Consider the following 16,378-nt stretch of genomic DNA (forward strand, 5'->3'; position numbering starts at 1 on the left):
TTGTTGTTGTTTTACAAAACCAGGAAATCCCCTCTTTGTGTTGCTCAGTGTCTGAAGGAGGTTGTAATCATCCACCGGTACCAACAGATGTCTGAGGGCAGCATCATCTAATTAGCAGTAGCCTTGTCTTTGTAATGAGTAGATCTCCATCTGCCACTTTTACTACAAGGCACGTGTTTGAAATCAGACCAGTCGATGCTTAAATTATTATACCGGTTCACGTGAATTTATACGAGTAGCGACGTGAGATTGTATAGTTAAAAAAAACGACTTTATTTGCTGCACGGCTCTTAAAATGCCTGGTGAAAAATACAATTGATGAAAAAAATAATATTTACCTGAAAACCTGTTGTAGATATTCTGTCTTGTGCATAATGACCATTACATTTCTTTATTATCAGCAGGAAATTGTTGAAAAAGAAATTCTGGGTTAAATATTGATTAGCTGTCTGACACATTTGATTTCCATGCAACAACATTACCACAAACCCCAGCAATTCATTCCCTCCATAGTATTTCATTGGAAATTCAAGGTAACCCAGGCAGCAGACCAGAGATGTTCAGCAGATTTAACTAAAAAAAAAAAAGAAAGAAAGAAATAACACTAACACATGGGTTTCCTCTTAAATCACGTGACAGCAAAAAAAGTGAGCATACAGGTGCATCTGAAATTAAAATATCATCAAGAAGTTTATTTCCGTAACTAAATTTGAAAAGTGAAACACAAAGTAGGAAATTTAAAACATTTTTCATAGTTCTAAGCCATCAAATTAAACTGAAGTAATTAATATGTTATAAATAAGTTTCACTTTTTGAACTGGTACTGAAATAAATTAACCTTTTGATGTTACTTTAATTTATTGGGATGCACTTGTATTAAATACATGTTCAAGTATCCATGAAAAAAAAATGCATTCCTTTCATTGTTACTAACAAAAAAATAATATTTTCCACACATGTTGTTAAAAAGCTGTTTTTTCTTTGCCCATATTCATCATTAGTCCCAGTAGTTAAGGCAAAAAGTAGTCTTTGTCACATGGCTTCTGCATCAATCTGCTCGTCTAATGTTGTCCTCCATGTCTGTGCATTCATGCAGGTCTTTGATTTTTCCAGTCCTCCTTTGAGCTGCCAGTCAAAATCACTGGCAGACGGCGAAGCGTCAACGCTCCCTTGTGTAGGCCGGGAAACATACTGAGCCGCTAGGCTTGTTCTAATCTGGTTGTGAGGCTTCAGTGCTCGCTGTCAAACTGTGAAACACTGTGGACACACAGTGTAAACAGAATATCTGAGGCCAAGATGTTAATGAGCTGCAGTTTGGAGGATACATATCTGCTCAGAGGCCACCAATTTGCATGTTCTGACATGCACCAAAATCTCAAGATCTCAGTCTTGGCGCGCTTCTTTTCTTTTTTTTTTCTTTTCCTTTTTGAGTCAGTTAGTTACAAAGCAAAGACAGAATGAGTACCACACACGCCGATTCAAATCCAGTGCTTTAAAAGTTACAAGGTCCCGTCACTCCAGTGCGTGGCCCATTCCTTTTTATGGATGCTTCCAGACTTCTCCGTTTGGAACTGCGGCCGGAGCTCGCGAGGAATCTTCACCGCGTGGTACTGAGGAAGTTTGTCTTTGTAGTGGGCACGTCGGAAGAAGCCACACTGTCCACACGGGAAGGGGAGCGAGTCCAGAGAAGTTGAGGAGGAGACAGAAAGAGATCACAGAATAAAAGGGAAAAACAATTAATCATCTAATCCTTTAAGATTACTTAGATGATGCTCTGATTACCTGCAGTCAAAAAAGCACACACCATAAAGCACATTGTCATGCTCTTTGATGCCAAATTTATACACGCTTGTGGCTTAAAGTCCACTAAACAAACATCCGTCCTATTAAAATATCCGAATAAAAACACCCAGCGATTTTATGTCAAGTTCATCCTGGCAGTTAGTTACAGCGCATCATGGGATGCAAACCAAACATGGTTACAAAAAAAAAATGTTGCACAAGTGTTTATGTCAGAAAATGAGTCATCTTCACAGAGTGATGCCAGAATGAACAGGTGCAGGTCAATAAACAGTAAGCGGCACCACACACAGCACAGCAGGCAGCTCAAAGCCCTGAAGCACAGGCGGCTGGATGGTGTTCAACAAGCACTAATTAAGACGAGATCCTCAATAACGGGAGCGTTTCACATGCTAATAATCATCATCCTGTGGAACTGATGATTGATCTAACAAGTGTATCCGGTCTTGAAGACACCGGAGACTGAAAAAAAGAGAATGGAGCGCCAACCTAATTTTTTTTTTAATTTGCTACATGTAGCTGACTTAGATTTGCCAAATTTACTTTATTTACATTTGTTTCGCATGATAACTTTAGTGAACTTAATGTTTTTACTTGGATGTACTTAATTCGATTGAGAGAAATGTAATTTTTTAAGTTGTTTTCTTTTTCATTGCATTGCAAATATAGAGGATTTGTTACCAGGCTGTGCATTACCTAATACCTTTTAAAGGTAAGAATTAGGACACTATCTAAAGCTTTGTGGAATAACTTGCATACAGACTCAGTAATTATTGGAACATGTAAAGAAGTGTAAAAAGTCTTTAAATATATATATTTTTTTACTCCAGTAGCGTAATCACACGTTGAAACACAAGAAACGTTGCATCAGAAGGTTAAAAATAAAAATCGGAATATTAGAAAATAGCAGGACACAATTATTTTCAGCCCTGCTGTTTAGACTTTGCACAGCCCCCATAGGGCCAATAGAGCAGCACTCATCTGTGTTTCATGCTATGACGTACAACACCATCCTTCCTGTGGGCTGAGCAGCAGAATAATTGTGCATGAGGAGTTTTACCGCTTGGAGAGAGAGGAGGAGGGGAGAGCAGGCCAGATGGAAATAGGTTTGATATTATAGCTCTAATGCCTGCTTCTCCGCCTCCGAGGGCTGCACCCCCAAATGGGCGCGGTAGTACTCCGTCTCATAGTGCGGGCGCCGCTCGCTGCGCTTGAAGAAGCCGCACTGAGGCATCAGATCATAACAGAGAGGGGAGTGGAGAAACAAAGACAAAAGTGACAGGTTCAAAAACAGAATGATCCATAAAAGGAAAAAAAAAAACAGGAATGGGAAAACGTAGAAGAAATATAGGCAGAAAAGGGGGAAAGTATGATTGAGAGACGACTGGAAAGATATGACTGGAAGATAAAAGAAAGGTCAGAAATAAACAGATTGAGTGCAGAGAAATTGCTGAACGCTAAATGTTTAAATTATCCCATGACTGAAAGTTAAGTGATGGGATAATTTACACATTTAGAAACCTCTGAGTTGGATGTTGATCTCTAGAAAGCCTTGATGAACATTTTAGCTACAGACACTATTTGAGAGCATATTTAAGTACCAAATGTTTTCTTCACTTAGGTCCTGAAAATATGCTTATTTTTATCTCAATTTAATATTTAACAATTATTTACAGATGCATCTCAATGAATTGAAATTTCACTTAAAATTTCACTGTGGTTCAGAAGAGGCTTAGTACAAGTAAAGCGATAGATGTAGGTAATGTCTTTGAAACATCTGTGTATGGCGTCTCCTGCAGCTCCGAGTCCAGCTCCAATCCACACCACGTAAATCTCCAACAATTCCTGAATGAGTTTTCCTCTCATCTTCTCAAAGCTTGTCCTTGTAAATCATACAGTTTTTCTCTGACACACATTTTCCTTCCACTAAACTTTCCATAGTACCATCCAGCAAAAAGTAAGCCACGAAATCTTTTCAATAATTTTCTAATTTAGAGAGTTGACCCTTATCTAAAACAGATACACATAAAGTTTACATCTACAGTATGAAGAAGTCTACACCACTGCTCAAACAGCACAACACCAAGATGTCCTGTGAGTTACCTTCCATAATATGCAGACAAGGAGAGTCAGCAGCAGGATGCCTGCCAGGATGGCTATCAGGATGATCCACCAGGGAATCATGTACTGTTCTGCAAGATCAAGCTCCGGGTAGATCATTACTGGGATCTGGTGAGAAAGAGAGAGTTAATTGTAGAATTTACAAAATGCAACATACATTTTTCCACGTAATGTATTCTGTGTTAACAACATCTGACATGAAAATCTTCTCGGTCACTGGCTCAGTGACCCTACATGTGCAGGACTTCTGTTTTTCAATGTTTTTAAATATATTGTAATAATTTAGTGTTTATTTTTCCTGAGGTGAGCTCAGTACCTGTACAGATGCGTCTCTGAGGACCAGATGTTTGATGCTGGACTTCACAGAGATGTTAGCTCTGATCAGTAGCTCCAGAGCACTAACTGTTGGAAAGTCCTGAGAGACAGAAAAAAAAAATCAAGCTTTAACCCTAAAAGTGATTTCTATTGTTCAAATGTTGGTATGTTTAGGTTGCAGTTTCCATCTCAACCCATCACAACATTTTCAAAATGAAAATGAGTTCCAGCTAATCTTCAATTCTTACCTTTAAAGACATTTACATGAGACATGATGTTTTTTGTTTATTTGTTTGTTTTACCTCTATGAAACTGCTCTTCCACAGCCTGGCATGGATCTTGAGGACAGCCTGACCAGTAAAGCTGTGGAGTGGACACTGGAACAGCACACAGCGCGCTGACCCCAGCAGGCAATCCTGAGGAGCAAGAGGACATCTGAGCATTTTGCAGTGGGTTATCCATGAAAGAAACATCCTTTGTGTCATAATCTCAACAAATCAAATGTATCTATCTTCAGTTTCCTGAGATCATTTGTAACAATTAACTAAAGTTAGTTATTTTTTTTCCCATATTTCTTGTCCCTCCTACCAGTTTAAGTGACTTGCGTCTCTCTGAAGCTGCCACTGCTGGCGTGGTGCCGACATCGCTGCCTTTTGTCAACACTTGATCTTCCTCCTCTGGGTGTGAACGGCGACTTCTACCCACCTGTAAACAGTCCCGTAAATTATCTTTTAAGCATGTAATTTTGGATGTAAGTGGAGGTTGGAGAACAGCTGAGTGACCCTAACTCCAGTTCCACCTACCACCTGATTAGCAGCTGATGAGCTCTGCAGATTTAGAGGATTCACAGCCTCAGCAGGACTGCAGCGAGTGTCTGGTTGGCCCTCGAACCTCAGGCTTGCGGGATACAGCAGCCACTTTCCATTGGGCAGCTCGACAGGCCACATGATGTTGAGGAAGGCGGAGCCAAGTTTCTGGAGCGCTTTTCCAGGATTGGAGAGCTGAGAAAACAGCTGTTGTTTTATATTTTTGCTTAAAAGTCTCTCCAGTGTTAGTTAAACTGAGTAATTAAATTGTAGTAATCACAGAATATTATTCTTTGATAAGATACACTAAACAAAATCTTACCAGACATTTTGGCCAGTTTCTACTGCAAATATCTACATCTAACTAAGACAAACCTAACTTACAAGTAACTTTCCAGCAAAATATTAAATTTAAAAAGTACTATTTCCACTGGCAGATTTTTGTCCCCTAAAACAATTTTTTGTTTCCAATATTATAAGTGAAAAAATCTGCCAGTACTTCTAAAACAAATCTGGGAATTACTGACATAAAATAAGCCGTCTTGCTGAAGAGTTAGTCTTGTCATATTTCAAGTGTAGTCAGATATTTGCACACTAGACCAAAAGTACTTGGCAAGGTCTTGTGTTTTTGCAGTGTACACAGTCAGCCTAGACAGGCATAAACTCACCACAAATTCTAAATCTACAGGGTTGCCGATGTCCTCCAGGCTGGTCATGGCACTCTCCCCCTTTACGGTCCCGCTGAAGAACAGCTGATGAGGACGAGCCAGTCTGAAAGAAAAAAAAAAAAAAAACTAAACACAATCACATCAACACTTCAGCTTGGAGGCTTTTCTTCTTACGTCTGGATCATTTTCTCATGTTACAACCGAAAACTTCACTGTATTTTTCAATCTTTTCTTTTTTTTCAAATGAAAGTCTGAAAAGTATGTTGTGCAACATTTACTCCAATATCTCTGAGTAAAATCCGTTTCAACTGTCTTTAAAAGATATCCATTTGTAAACAGAATGCAATATTTACATTCAATTTTGTCCATCAAGACCAATAAGACTTATTTGTGGATAACTGTTTACTCACCCATTCACAGACAGGGGGAGCTCTATCACAACTTTAGCAAAAGCAGTGACAGGATCCAGATTAAGCTGTTCACTGATCCTGGAGAGAAAACACCAACAAGTCACAATAAAAACTTGATAAACAGATGAAAGTGTTCATGCGTTAAAGACTGGTTGTTACAGATGGGGTAATTGGGACGTACGTTGCCAGTTGGAGATCTGCAGTGAGCTCAGTGGTCTCAGTTGTAATATTTGATGTACTCAGGTTGATGGTGAATTTTAGCTGAAATGAAGTGTAAATATAATTGTAAAACAGACAAGAGGTTTCAGTCTGGTTTGAGCTTCTATAGTGGTCATAATACATTTACCGTACACTGCATTGCGCCAGATTTCTTCTAAAAGTGCTTCTAAGAAGCAACACATTCACAAGACGAGATAAAAGAAACAATTTTCTACCTTCGCATTTCGCTTGACAGGATTTCCCAGATCACATTCAACCTGGGATCCATTCTGATTCGCTTGACATATCATCTGCAGTTAGGGGACATCAAACACATACCTTCATAACAAACACACTGATTCACACAGGGATTCCTTCAACTCCTTAATTTAAGGCGTACCTGCGGAGGGACCCTGGAGCCGGCGTACGGTAACGTGTCTGGAAGTGTGATGAACAGCTGGGAGGCATGAGCGTCGTCGCCGTCCTCCTCGGGGTTCAGAGGGTCTGAAGGCATGTTGGTGACTGTGATCTCCAGCACCACCAGTCGCTGATCAGACAGAGAAAACACCTGAACGCCATCATTATCTCTGCACGAAGGCAAGACAAGAGTGGGTCAGTTGGTTGAAAAGCAAACATTTTGCAATAAAGAAAGAAAGAAAAAAAAAATATATATATATATATATATATATATATATATGCGCACAATCTTTCTAAACTAAACCTACTGGTTTGCAGCAAATACGAGGGGGTACCCAAAAGTTTCCAGAATGACGCTGCTGCATGCGCAGTTTTCGTAGTACATGATTCTGCCGCTAGTTATTTGTTCAACCACGCCTTCTCAATCAGTGTGCCAATATTAAGGGATTTTTAACATTAATTAACAAGCTCCTCTTGCTGAAGAGTTACAGTAATTTAGACATAAATACTTGGTAATATTTTGTGTTTTTGCAGTGTATTATCAGTGAAAGACACCATCAAACTCAAGTATTAACCAGAGACTGCACTAACCTTGGCAGAGGAGTGAAGAAGTCAGAGTTAAGGTGCGTTGTTCCAAACTGGTAGCTCAGCTTCAGATTGCTCTGACAGATTTTGTCGCTGCCGCATCCTTCTCGCAGGAAGTTCACCTTCAGAGTTTATTCAAAGAAAAGCAGAAGCAACATCTAGTTCAAGGGCTTCAATTAAAAGATCAACTGCCCTTACTTTTGCTACAAACCTCAGAATTTAGCGTTTTAGACGGAGAGATATTCAGCACAGGTGGTAGTTTCTGCGGCCTCTTGGCAGAGTTTCTGCGTGGCGGCACAGGCTTGATGCTGTGGGTTATCGCTAATGAAATGGGACGCAGTTTGTCACGGATGTTTTCCTGCAGGACAGGAAGCAAAACCTTAGGAATGTTAAGCCGAGGAATGTTTAGCCGGAAAAAAAAAAAACAAAAAAAAAAACATAGGTGGCAAAAGGCAGCATAAACTCAGAAATGGTTACACTTAGTAACTGACGTGCAGCTGAAAGTCGGCGGTCGCACAGTGAGTCTCGCGCTGCCGATGCAGCTCCACTTCTTCTGTTTGGGTGTATTCAGGCTCCAGCGAGCTGCGCCCCAGGAAGCTCACACGGTGAGGGAGGCCCAGCTTTCTGCGCTCTGTGTCTGCTTCAAACTGCACCACCAGGGCTTGAAGAGAGCAAAAAGAAATGAATCAAAATTAAACAAATTAAAGCATATCTGCATTTCATCTGAATGTAGTTATATTTCAAATGAGAAGTTTCTAATGTCAGTGTAAAATCTCTTGGTACATGATACAATTTCTGTTGTGAAGAAGGTGCATTAAACAACATAAAAGCTGAAAACTTTAGTTTGACTTACTAATGTGTGGTGAGTAATGATGAGGGTGTGCTGTGAACATAAAACAGGCCTTAACCTCAACACTAAAAGGAAGTTGGAGAAACGTAAAACCCAGTTAGATATTGACAGACACTTTTTCTAAAGCAACAAATCCTTTAGTTTAGGACTGAGTCGTGTTAGAGGGTTTTCACATTATCTGTTCATACCAGACGCCATCTCTTCCCTTGCAGTTCTTTTGTTCCAGATCAATATTTTGAGGGTCAATTGATACTTCTCTGACCACATGAATGACCGGACAAGACCTTGAGGACACAGAGACAGCACGTTATGATGCATTAAGGGAAACTAAATCATCCATTTAGATGTCCTTATTGTCTACTTGTTTGCAGTATTTTCTACATACTGATTACAATTATGAAACATTAACTAGGGATTAGACCTATGACTTTCTGTGTAGAGGTTTACTGAGAAAAATGACTTTGTGAAAGTGATGTTTGCCGGTGTTTTTTCTTACCTGAAGAGAACCACCGAGTCATTAAGAGAACCAACAACCACATCTGGATAATGGTTGTCGTCGATATCCAGGCCCCCTGAGATGGAGTATCCGAAACGTGTCACATCAAAGTCATGGCCATCCAGAACCTGATGTGATACAGATTACATTTATTACATTACATTACATGCAAACTTATTAGGTTTCCTTCTGAAACTGACCTGAGCAGGTTTAGTTTCAATCCCAGCATCGGAGCCTCTGTAGATAAAAACCTTCCCATCTCCATCAAATGGAGCTCCCACAGCAATATCTGCAAATATCAAACAAACTTATTTTTACCACTTTCGTCTCCTCAGTCTCAAAATCATATAATTCAAAAACAACCTTTTTGTTATTAATACATGGAGTTTCTGATTAAGATTCATGATTTAGCCATAAGCTCTGTAAACAAAAACTCAACGTTGCTCACACCTCCGTATCCGTCCTGATCCAGATCCCCGATGCTACTGACTGTCATCCCAAACATGGAGTCGTACGTCCCGTTGAGGCGGATCGGTCTGGCCTGATCGTCCCAGTGACCGAGCGGGTTTAGATAAACATAAACAGCTCCACCAATCTCTGCTTTGCGGTCAAAAAAGTTGGGAGCTCCAACAATCACATCTGTCCACCTGGAAACAGAAATAGACAGAATTTCACATAATAATATTTAGAGCTTGAAGGTTTATAGACCACTCTCCTCATCTTTGAACAAATTTGATTTATGCGGTTATATCTCAGAAAGCAGACTTTCTTGATGCTCACTTTGAAGAAGTCTTTTGTATTTTTTTTATATTTATACATATTTCTTTTTAAAATTAAAAGAACTATTAAACTCACACACACAAACCCTACAGGAAACGTCCATCTACAAACATTTCAGCTACTTCTTAGCCTGACCTCTTCCTCAATTTGTCCCTGAGTCAAATCTCATCTGCTGCTGTAGTGGCAATAGCAAATGTATTAACCATTGGCGTTTTAGCTGTTTTTCTATAGCAGCCTTTCAGCTTTTCCCTTTTGTCCATTTCCATGAGGGGCGTTGAATTTGATTATTCTTGCTTCATTGGATTTCCCCAACGTCTTCCAAGAAAAACCAACCAACAGGGACAAAAAATGTTTTTATTATGTTCTTTTGATTCAAAGACAACAGCCCCGTACTGGCCAAAAAATGTGCGGCGACCCCTCGTGGGAATTGACAGTAAGCCAAATGGCCACCAGATCTCTCATAAAATTTCACAATGAATTATGAATTGGCTTTTCCTCACCCATCCTTGTTAAGATCTGTGGTGGCCACCGAATATCCAAACGAGGAAGCCAGCTCCTCCCCCCAGAAGATGTGCTGTGGCACCAGTCGGTGCACGTTGTCCATCCTGAGCAGCACCACAGCCCCTGTGTGATTGGCACGTGGTGCGCCGGCCACAAAGGTCAGCTCTTTGAGATTCATTATACCCTTAGCTGAGTCTACAGAAAACCCTGGTGTAAGAGGAGAAAGAAGCATAAGATGAAGAAAAGGGGGTTGGGGAGTAACGGATTTGGGTTCAGACATTAGTATTGGCTGTGAGGTTTAGTGGCGGCTCTTCAGTATGTGCAATGATCTGCTTGTCTTCTATCTAATGAAATGTGTGGCTTAAGTGACTATTGATTTTATGACAGAGTCATGATGAGTGTAAATGTTGTGGATTGTGTTTGTGTCTAACGGTAAAAGCAAAAGGGCTAATTGTGACAGTAACAGAAAGAGATGTTTGGTTCTGGTCTGATGAGACTGGTGACGCTGCAGCTCATGCCTCTGGCTGGGCCAGTGTGTAAATAAAGTGAAAGCACATTAACCTGATTTATGATCAAATGCATCCGCTCCGTCTTTATGTGTGCTCTCTGCAACCTGACGTGTGCAGGAATGTGAAAAGACACTTGAATATAAAGTGTGTATTTACCTCACGAAAATATTGTGTTAGCATTTTCTTATCAAGATGTAAAACAAATTACAAATCATTTAAAGTCTTTTATACAAATACATTTTTCAGTGTGAAAAGCAGGCAGAGGGTTCATACGGAGGGGTTAATCCATGACAACACAAAGGACATTTGTTAGCTCTGAGTAAACATGCAAAAGGAGGCAAGAAGGACACAAAACGAGAGCAGCTCCAGGGTGGCAGGTGTGGAATTTAACATTGCAGCTCCTCTAAAACCAATAAATGGAGGCTGGGTGATACTTTTTCTGCACATGGTGACTCTTAACATGCATGCTACCAGCAAGCTTAACACTGCAAAACTAACTGTGGAGCAAAAAGCAGAGAAAATGGTTTACCACTACGGTAACTGTATGGTTGTTACACTTTCACCTCAGAATAATAAAATATGCTTAATATTTTTGATTATATATATTGTAACTTATGTAAATGTTGCTTTTAATATTAGGCAATAATCATACATTCTTTTTTAGAAAATGTCCAATTTTGAGAAAAAAATTTTTTTTATTTGTTTAATCTTCCTGTAATTAATGGTATTTATTGGTAAAAAAAGAAAACAAATGAAGTGATCTGAAATAATTTGGCCTTAAATCGTAAACCAAGTCATCTGCATAAAATTGACAATAAATGCAAATACCCAAAGAGATAATACTTCAAACCAGACTAGTACTAAAACTGTATTATAAAACTGCTTTTTGTGCTTTTCTACATCCTGTGGGTAACATATGGTTTGGCCTTGAGGCTTTCACAAAGGATGCCTGCCATTATTCAGAAAGACACCAATTTGAAAGGATAATTTGTTAGTCAGCTGTGACCACATTGTGATAAAATTCATAAATCCTGTGATATTTAAGAGCAATGATTGAAATGTTAGCACGCATGCATAGGTGTGTCATGTCATTTGGTTGCAGGATCAATAGCAGCATGTGAGTGATAAACGAGGGCTAAAAGGTCAGGAGGGAATTAGTGTTGTCAAGGAGACAGCTCAACTTTGCGAGGGTATCCAGGCTCAGAGGAATGTGAATAGAGAGAGATTTATAGTGGATCCACACAGTCAAGAATAATAACTGAAAATAGACAATAAATATAAACTGGTGACTGGTGTCTTTGACAACAGACAGTTTTAATATGCCTGACAGAGACGTCCTTCCAAATGTTGTTTCTGAAGCTCAACAAAAGCCACTGAATCTTTAATGCCTAGAGATTTCATGTAGCTCCACCATAACATTAATATGTCCTTGAAATGTACTAAGATTGGCTAACCAATAAATAAATGACTTTTGCCCAAAAACCATCGTAATATTTATGTACATTCTCTTTTTTTTAACCTACGGGCCACCCAGTACAAAAACGTGTTTTCTTATCTGGTCAGACGTCCTCTAGATCCTTCAAAATATAGCAACTTTTTATGAAATAAAACAGTCGATATTTTACCAACTGAACTTTTCAACATTTTTCCACTTTACAAATAGAAACTTTTATGAGGTTTTGCTTTATTTATTTTATATGACAGACTACAAAGTTGTGCACAAATGTGAAATGGAAGAAAAACTTCTTTTTTTTTGGACGAGATGTGCACAATGAGATGTTTAAAGCTGAGATAAATTAAACCTAATCTTGCTTCTTCAAAACTGTATCCTTAACCTGCCTGTGGTGTTTCTTTGTCTTTGTGAAGTTTTTTTGTTCACTTATTCTTCAGAAAACCACGGAGACTTTCACAGTTGGATTAATGCTGAGATTAAATTACACCCAATCTGAGTCTCTTGATTAGATGATTTCAGACATAGGTTCAATTGATAATATTCTGGGTAATGAGAGTAAAAGGGTCTTAATACAAATGGAAAAAAAAATTATAATAAAAAAATAAATAACATTGTCTTTTTTATGCACTTCTTTGTGTTGGTCTATCACATAAAATACAAAAGAAAACTACATTTAAGTTTTTTTCAGTTTTGTGAAAAATAGTATAACTATTGTTACACTATAGTTAGAGTGTAGTTAGAAACACATCTGTTCAACAATGCTTACTTGGGTTGTTAGTTAAATTCTAACACAGTTTTGTTAAGTGAAACTCCAACAATCAACAGAAAACCCACCACCAAGATGCTCTGGAAAGCTTCACCAAAGCAAACACTGACAAATGGTCTAAATACACTAATGATGTTGGACAAGACAGACAAAACACCCTCGTGCTAATAAACACAGAGAGAGACAACCATCTTCTTGGCTCAAAAACAGGAAGTTGGGAATGCCGACTGAAATTAATGTAAAAAAAAATATCAAATTAAGTCAAATTAAGTTATCAGAGTTCAGAGAAAAAGAAAGCTTTAGATGGCTTTCTCTTATGATGGTACAAAGACTACAGAGTAAAAATCTACATCTGAGGACAAATGATAAAGTCAAAGACAGAGACAGAACACAGACTACATCAACTAAGAGTCCAACCGGATCCAAACAACAGCACTCCACGCCTACAAACCTAAGTAGCTATTATGAGCTACGTCCTCAAACGGTGTGGAAGGCTCCAGAGTTTTGTACAGCAGTACATCTTCAGCGGCGCTAGCCATGAACAAAAGCCCTATGTGGCCCAAAAAATGGGAGAAGAAAGGCAGGAAGGACAAGTGTGGGAGGGGAGTGGTGGGGCGGTGAAATGGTGAGGGAGGAAAAAAAGGAGAAGAGGGAGTGCAGGTGAGACAAGCTGTGGTTGATTGATGCTTTGTTTTTGTGGCGCAGCAGCACTTTCGCCTGCAGAACCACGGGGTTCATGTTGGAAAGGTGACGTTTTGGGCTCAGACTGCATCCCATCCACAAAAAATGTGACAAATTTTCTCCCTTCCAGCTTCTCAAAGAGGGTGGCACATGGAATGAGGGCAGCACCATCTCACTGAAGCTGGACCATACAATGTTTTCCCTTGTTTCCATAAGAAAACCAGTAATCACTGGCATCAGAAGAATTCATCTCAGGCCACTGTTGGCTGCAGGCGTTTTTAACATGTCCACCCACTGTGAGAAAGGGCTTACACAAAGATATTGAGTCATATTTTGGGTTTTATGAGTCACGGGCTCAGCCAGAAATAATCCCCAGGGAATGGGAGTGACACTAAAACACGTCTACCCTCTTCCAGTCAGGGGCGGTTGAGGTCTTGCTACTGTTCCTGTGTTTAGTCAGGTTACAGTCTGAGCCTGGACGTAAGCCTCCCACGGCCCTCTCTTTCTCTCCTGTGCTCGGGCAGCAGTGAGCGTAGAGGGCGAGTCCTACCCAGGTAACTGTGGTAGGGCAAGGGGATGAGCAGCGCATTGAGCTCATTGTAATCTGCCACCTCGTACGGGCCGTCGTCATAGAAACCGAGTTCAAGAACAGTCTGGTTCAGGAGCTCGACTCGCAGTTCGCCTGGAAAGGAAACAGGTGAAGGCACAGCAGGGCAACAAGAAAACATTTTCTACAGTGATGATAAAGCAGAAAGCACAAAACATTTCAATTTCTGTTTTTTTTTTCTTTTCTTGGAACGTTTTACTCTAAATCTAAGTTTGTTAAGAATCTACTTTGTTTTAGAAATGTACTTTTCAATTACTTTTCTGCCACAGCTTCATTCTTGTCTAATAAACTTTAACATGGTGCAATACTGATGCACCAATCACTGACGTTTTACTCAAACTGGTACAATTTCACCCAAATTTTTGTCATATTTGGCTGAAGCCAATTAACCTAAACAAAAATGTACTTCTCTTATTTTATGATTTTATGCTTTGAGCTCCTATAGGGTAACATTATGAATTTTCAAATGCCTGCACCCTGTTGTTCTTGAGTCAAGCATTGGTAAATACACAGTGACATAGAGCTAATTGTTAGCTTTTCTACTATACTTAATAATTGTAAAATCACATTTTAGTGCAGAACTGAGAAAAAAGCACTTATTTTAAATTAACTTTTTTTGTTGAAAGTATTAGTTTCAGCTGGCTGAACAATACCTTCTATTTCTATGCCAATTATCAGTAAAAAAAAAAAGGATGAACGCAGTCAAATTTAAAATGTGAACATTTAAAAGGTTAATATTTACAAGTATTTTTTATTATTTTCAGTTCTAGCTTATTCATCTTTCTGCAAACAAATATTAAACTTTTTAGCAAAGAATGTGCTCTGACAACAAGTTTCTGGATACAAATTTGGTGTTTTGTTGTAAATTTGCATCACAAAAATAAACTAAGTTGAGCTCAGTGGAATTTATATGTGAAAATGCATAAAGGAGTTGCAATAAGAAAACACTGTCTGTTACATCTTTACCTCTGACTGAAACTAATCCATCAAGTAATAATTGCATTAGATAAATCAAGGAGCTTAATTTGATTTAGTATCTGTCACTGTTTGTGTTCAATCAGTAGATTGGCCTATAGTCATGAGCTCTGTCCTGCAGTCAGTAATATATTAATAATATTTCCATTGACTGCCTTTCTTTCTTAGATTACAATAAAGATTTTTACCCCACTTTCTCACACTTTCTGAATGTTGCAATGATGCTTTCTTAAACTTTGATATGTTTTGTAAAATCTAAAATATATATAAATGCTGCACTGGCACATTACCTTTCCAGTTGTAGGTTCCTGGAGCTCCAAACAGGATAAAGTTTCTGTCTGGAGTGAAACTGACAGACAGGCCCTGCTGACAGAAACCAAACTGCTCGTGTCCCTGCGGTCGACCCTCACAGAACTTCCACTCCCCTCCGTCCAAGTCGTCCCGCCTCGTCAGGTCATCGCTCAGGACGTAGCAGCGTCCGATGGGATCCCGAGTTTCCGAAGGTTGCTTGACTCGTTGTCTTAGCTCATACAGGTGAGCACAGGTCTTGTGAGAAACAGAATTTATGACATTTATTCCTTCAGTCTGGCTCAGATAAAACAACATGCTTTCGCCCAATTACAAGACACCTTTCTGCACTGATGGATGTTTCAAATAATACTTACCACTACCTTGCCTCCAATTCCTTGACTTTTTACCGAAACTCCCAACCACTGATTGTCTTTGCTTTCTCTGTCAAGACTTACTGCGTAAAAACAGAAAATGAAGCATCAGTGTCAATGATGACGATGATAATGAGCAGAATGATTATGTAAGGATCTTCTAAAAGAGTATTCAAATGAAAGAAACAGAGCAATACCAAAGATAATTGCAGGGCAGTGTAGTGTAGTATATTTCCCATATGATCAATGAAAGGAACAAATAATAATAACAGAAATGCTGTAATGTATTTATTGCACCCAAAGACTGCACCTGTTTACTGCAGCTCTGCTTTTTAGACCTTTTTCTGTAGAGGACATGTTGAGTCACCATGTTTATTGTTTCTGAAGCACTCTAGCTTTCAAGAAACCATCCCAACTCAATAAATGGATTAAAAGCATTAGGACCGTCACGTTTGACGACTGTCGAGAATAAAATGTTTTCACGTGTTGCTACTATCTCAAAATTTTATTTTTCTTGATGTTACAAATGATAGAACACAGAACACATTTAGCAATTAAAACACTTAAATAGTAATTAAGCTACTTGTAGATCACCTAGTTAATTACTGGTTGAATTTTACAGGCTGAGCATAAACTCACCTTCTCCATCGATATTGACCCTCTCACAGTCGTACTCCTCCGGCGTGATCGGACAACGGAAAAGGGCTCCAGGCCGACTTCCCGTCAGCGGACCCCGCCCTGCTGCCTGTGGCGCTCCCACCAAGATCCTAACAAAAAA

General features: G+C 39.2%; 1 protein-coding gene across 3 annotated transcripts in view; it reads right to left on the reverse strand.

The window, feature by feature from the left end:
- Window positions 1-16,378, reverse strand: part of itga7 (integrin, alpha 7) — a 33,517-nt gene continuing 17,139 nt past the window's right edge. For all 3 annotated transcript variants that reach the window (XM_016670301.1, XM_016670304.1, XM_016670308.1), the window contains exons 4-27: window positions 16,240-16,367; window positions 15,604-15,683; window positions 15,229-15,484; window positions 13,907-14,038; window positions 9,947-10,154; window positions 9,117-9,313; window positions 8,867-8,955; window positions 8,667-8,794; window positions 8,359-8,454; window positions 8,174-8,235; window positions 7,812-7,981; window positions 7,532-7,678; window positions 7,327-7,442; window positions 6,719-6,905; window positions 6,555-6,629; window positions 6,302-6,381; window positions 6,121-6,198; window positions 5,711-5,813; window positions 5,040-5,237; window positions 4,825-4,941; window positions 4,539-4,652; window positions 4,238-4,336; window positions 3,904-4,029; window positions 1-1,655 (exon numbers count right to left, since the gene is read on the reverse strand). In XM_016670301.1, coding sequence (XP_016525787.1) covers window positions 1,500-1,655; window positions 3,904-4,029; window positions 4,238-4,336; window positions 4,539-4,652; window positions 4,825-4,941; window positions 5,040-5,237; window positions 5,711-5,813; window positions 6,121-6,198; window positions 6,302-6,381; window positions 6,555-6,629; window positions 6,719-6,905; window positions 7,327-7,442; window positions 7,532-7,678; window positions 7,812-7,981; window positions 8,174-8,235; window positions 8,359-8,454; window positions 8,667-8,794; window positions 8,867-8,955; window positions 9,117-9,313; window positions 9,947-10,154; window positions 13,907-14,038; window positions 15,229-15,484; window positions 15,604-15,683; window positions 16,240-16,367 — 3,142 coding nt within the window. In that variant the 3' untranslated portion in view covers window positions 1-1,499. The remainder of the gene's footprint in view (window positions 1,656-3,903; window positions 4,030-4,237; window positions 4,337-4,538; window positions 4,653-4,824; window positions 4,942-5,039; window positions 5,238-5,710; window positions 5,814-6,120; window positions 6,199-6,301; window positions 6,382-6,554; window positions 6,630-6,718; window positions 6,906-7,326; window positions 7,443-7,531; window positions 7,679-7,811; window positions 7,982-8,173; window positions 8,236-8,358; window positions 8,455-8,666; window positions 8,795-8,866; window positions 8,956-9,116; window positions 9,314-9,946; window positions 10,155-13,906; window positions 14,039-15,228; window positions 15,485-15,603; window positions 15,684-16,239; window positions 16,368-16,378) is intronic.

The sequence above is a fragment of the Poecilia formosa genome, unplaced genomic scaffold (genome assembly GCF_000485575.1).
Source record: "Poecilia formosa unplaced genomic scaffold, Poecilia_formosa-5.1.2 Scaffold2, whole genome shotgun sequence".
NCBI classification, from domain to species: Eukaryota; Metazoa; Chordata; class Actinopteri; order Cyprinodontiformes; family Poeciliidae; genus Poecilia; species Poecilia formosa.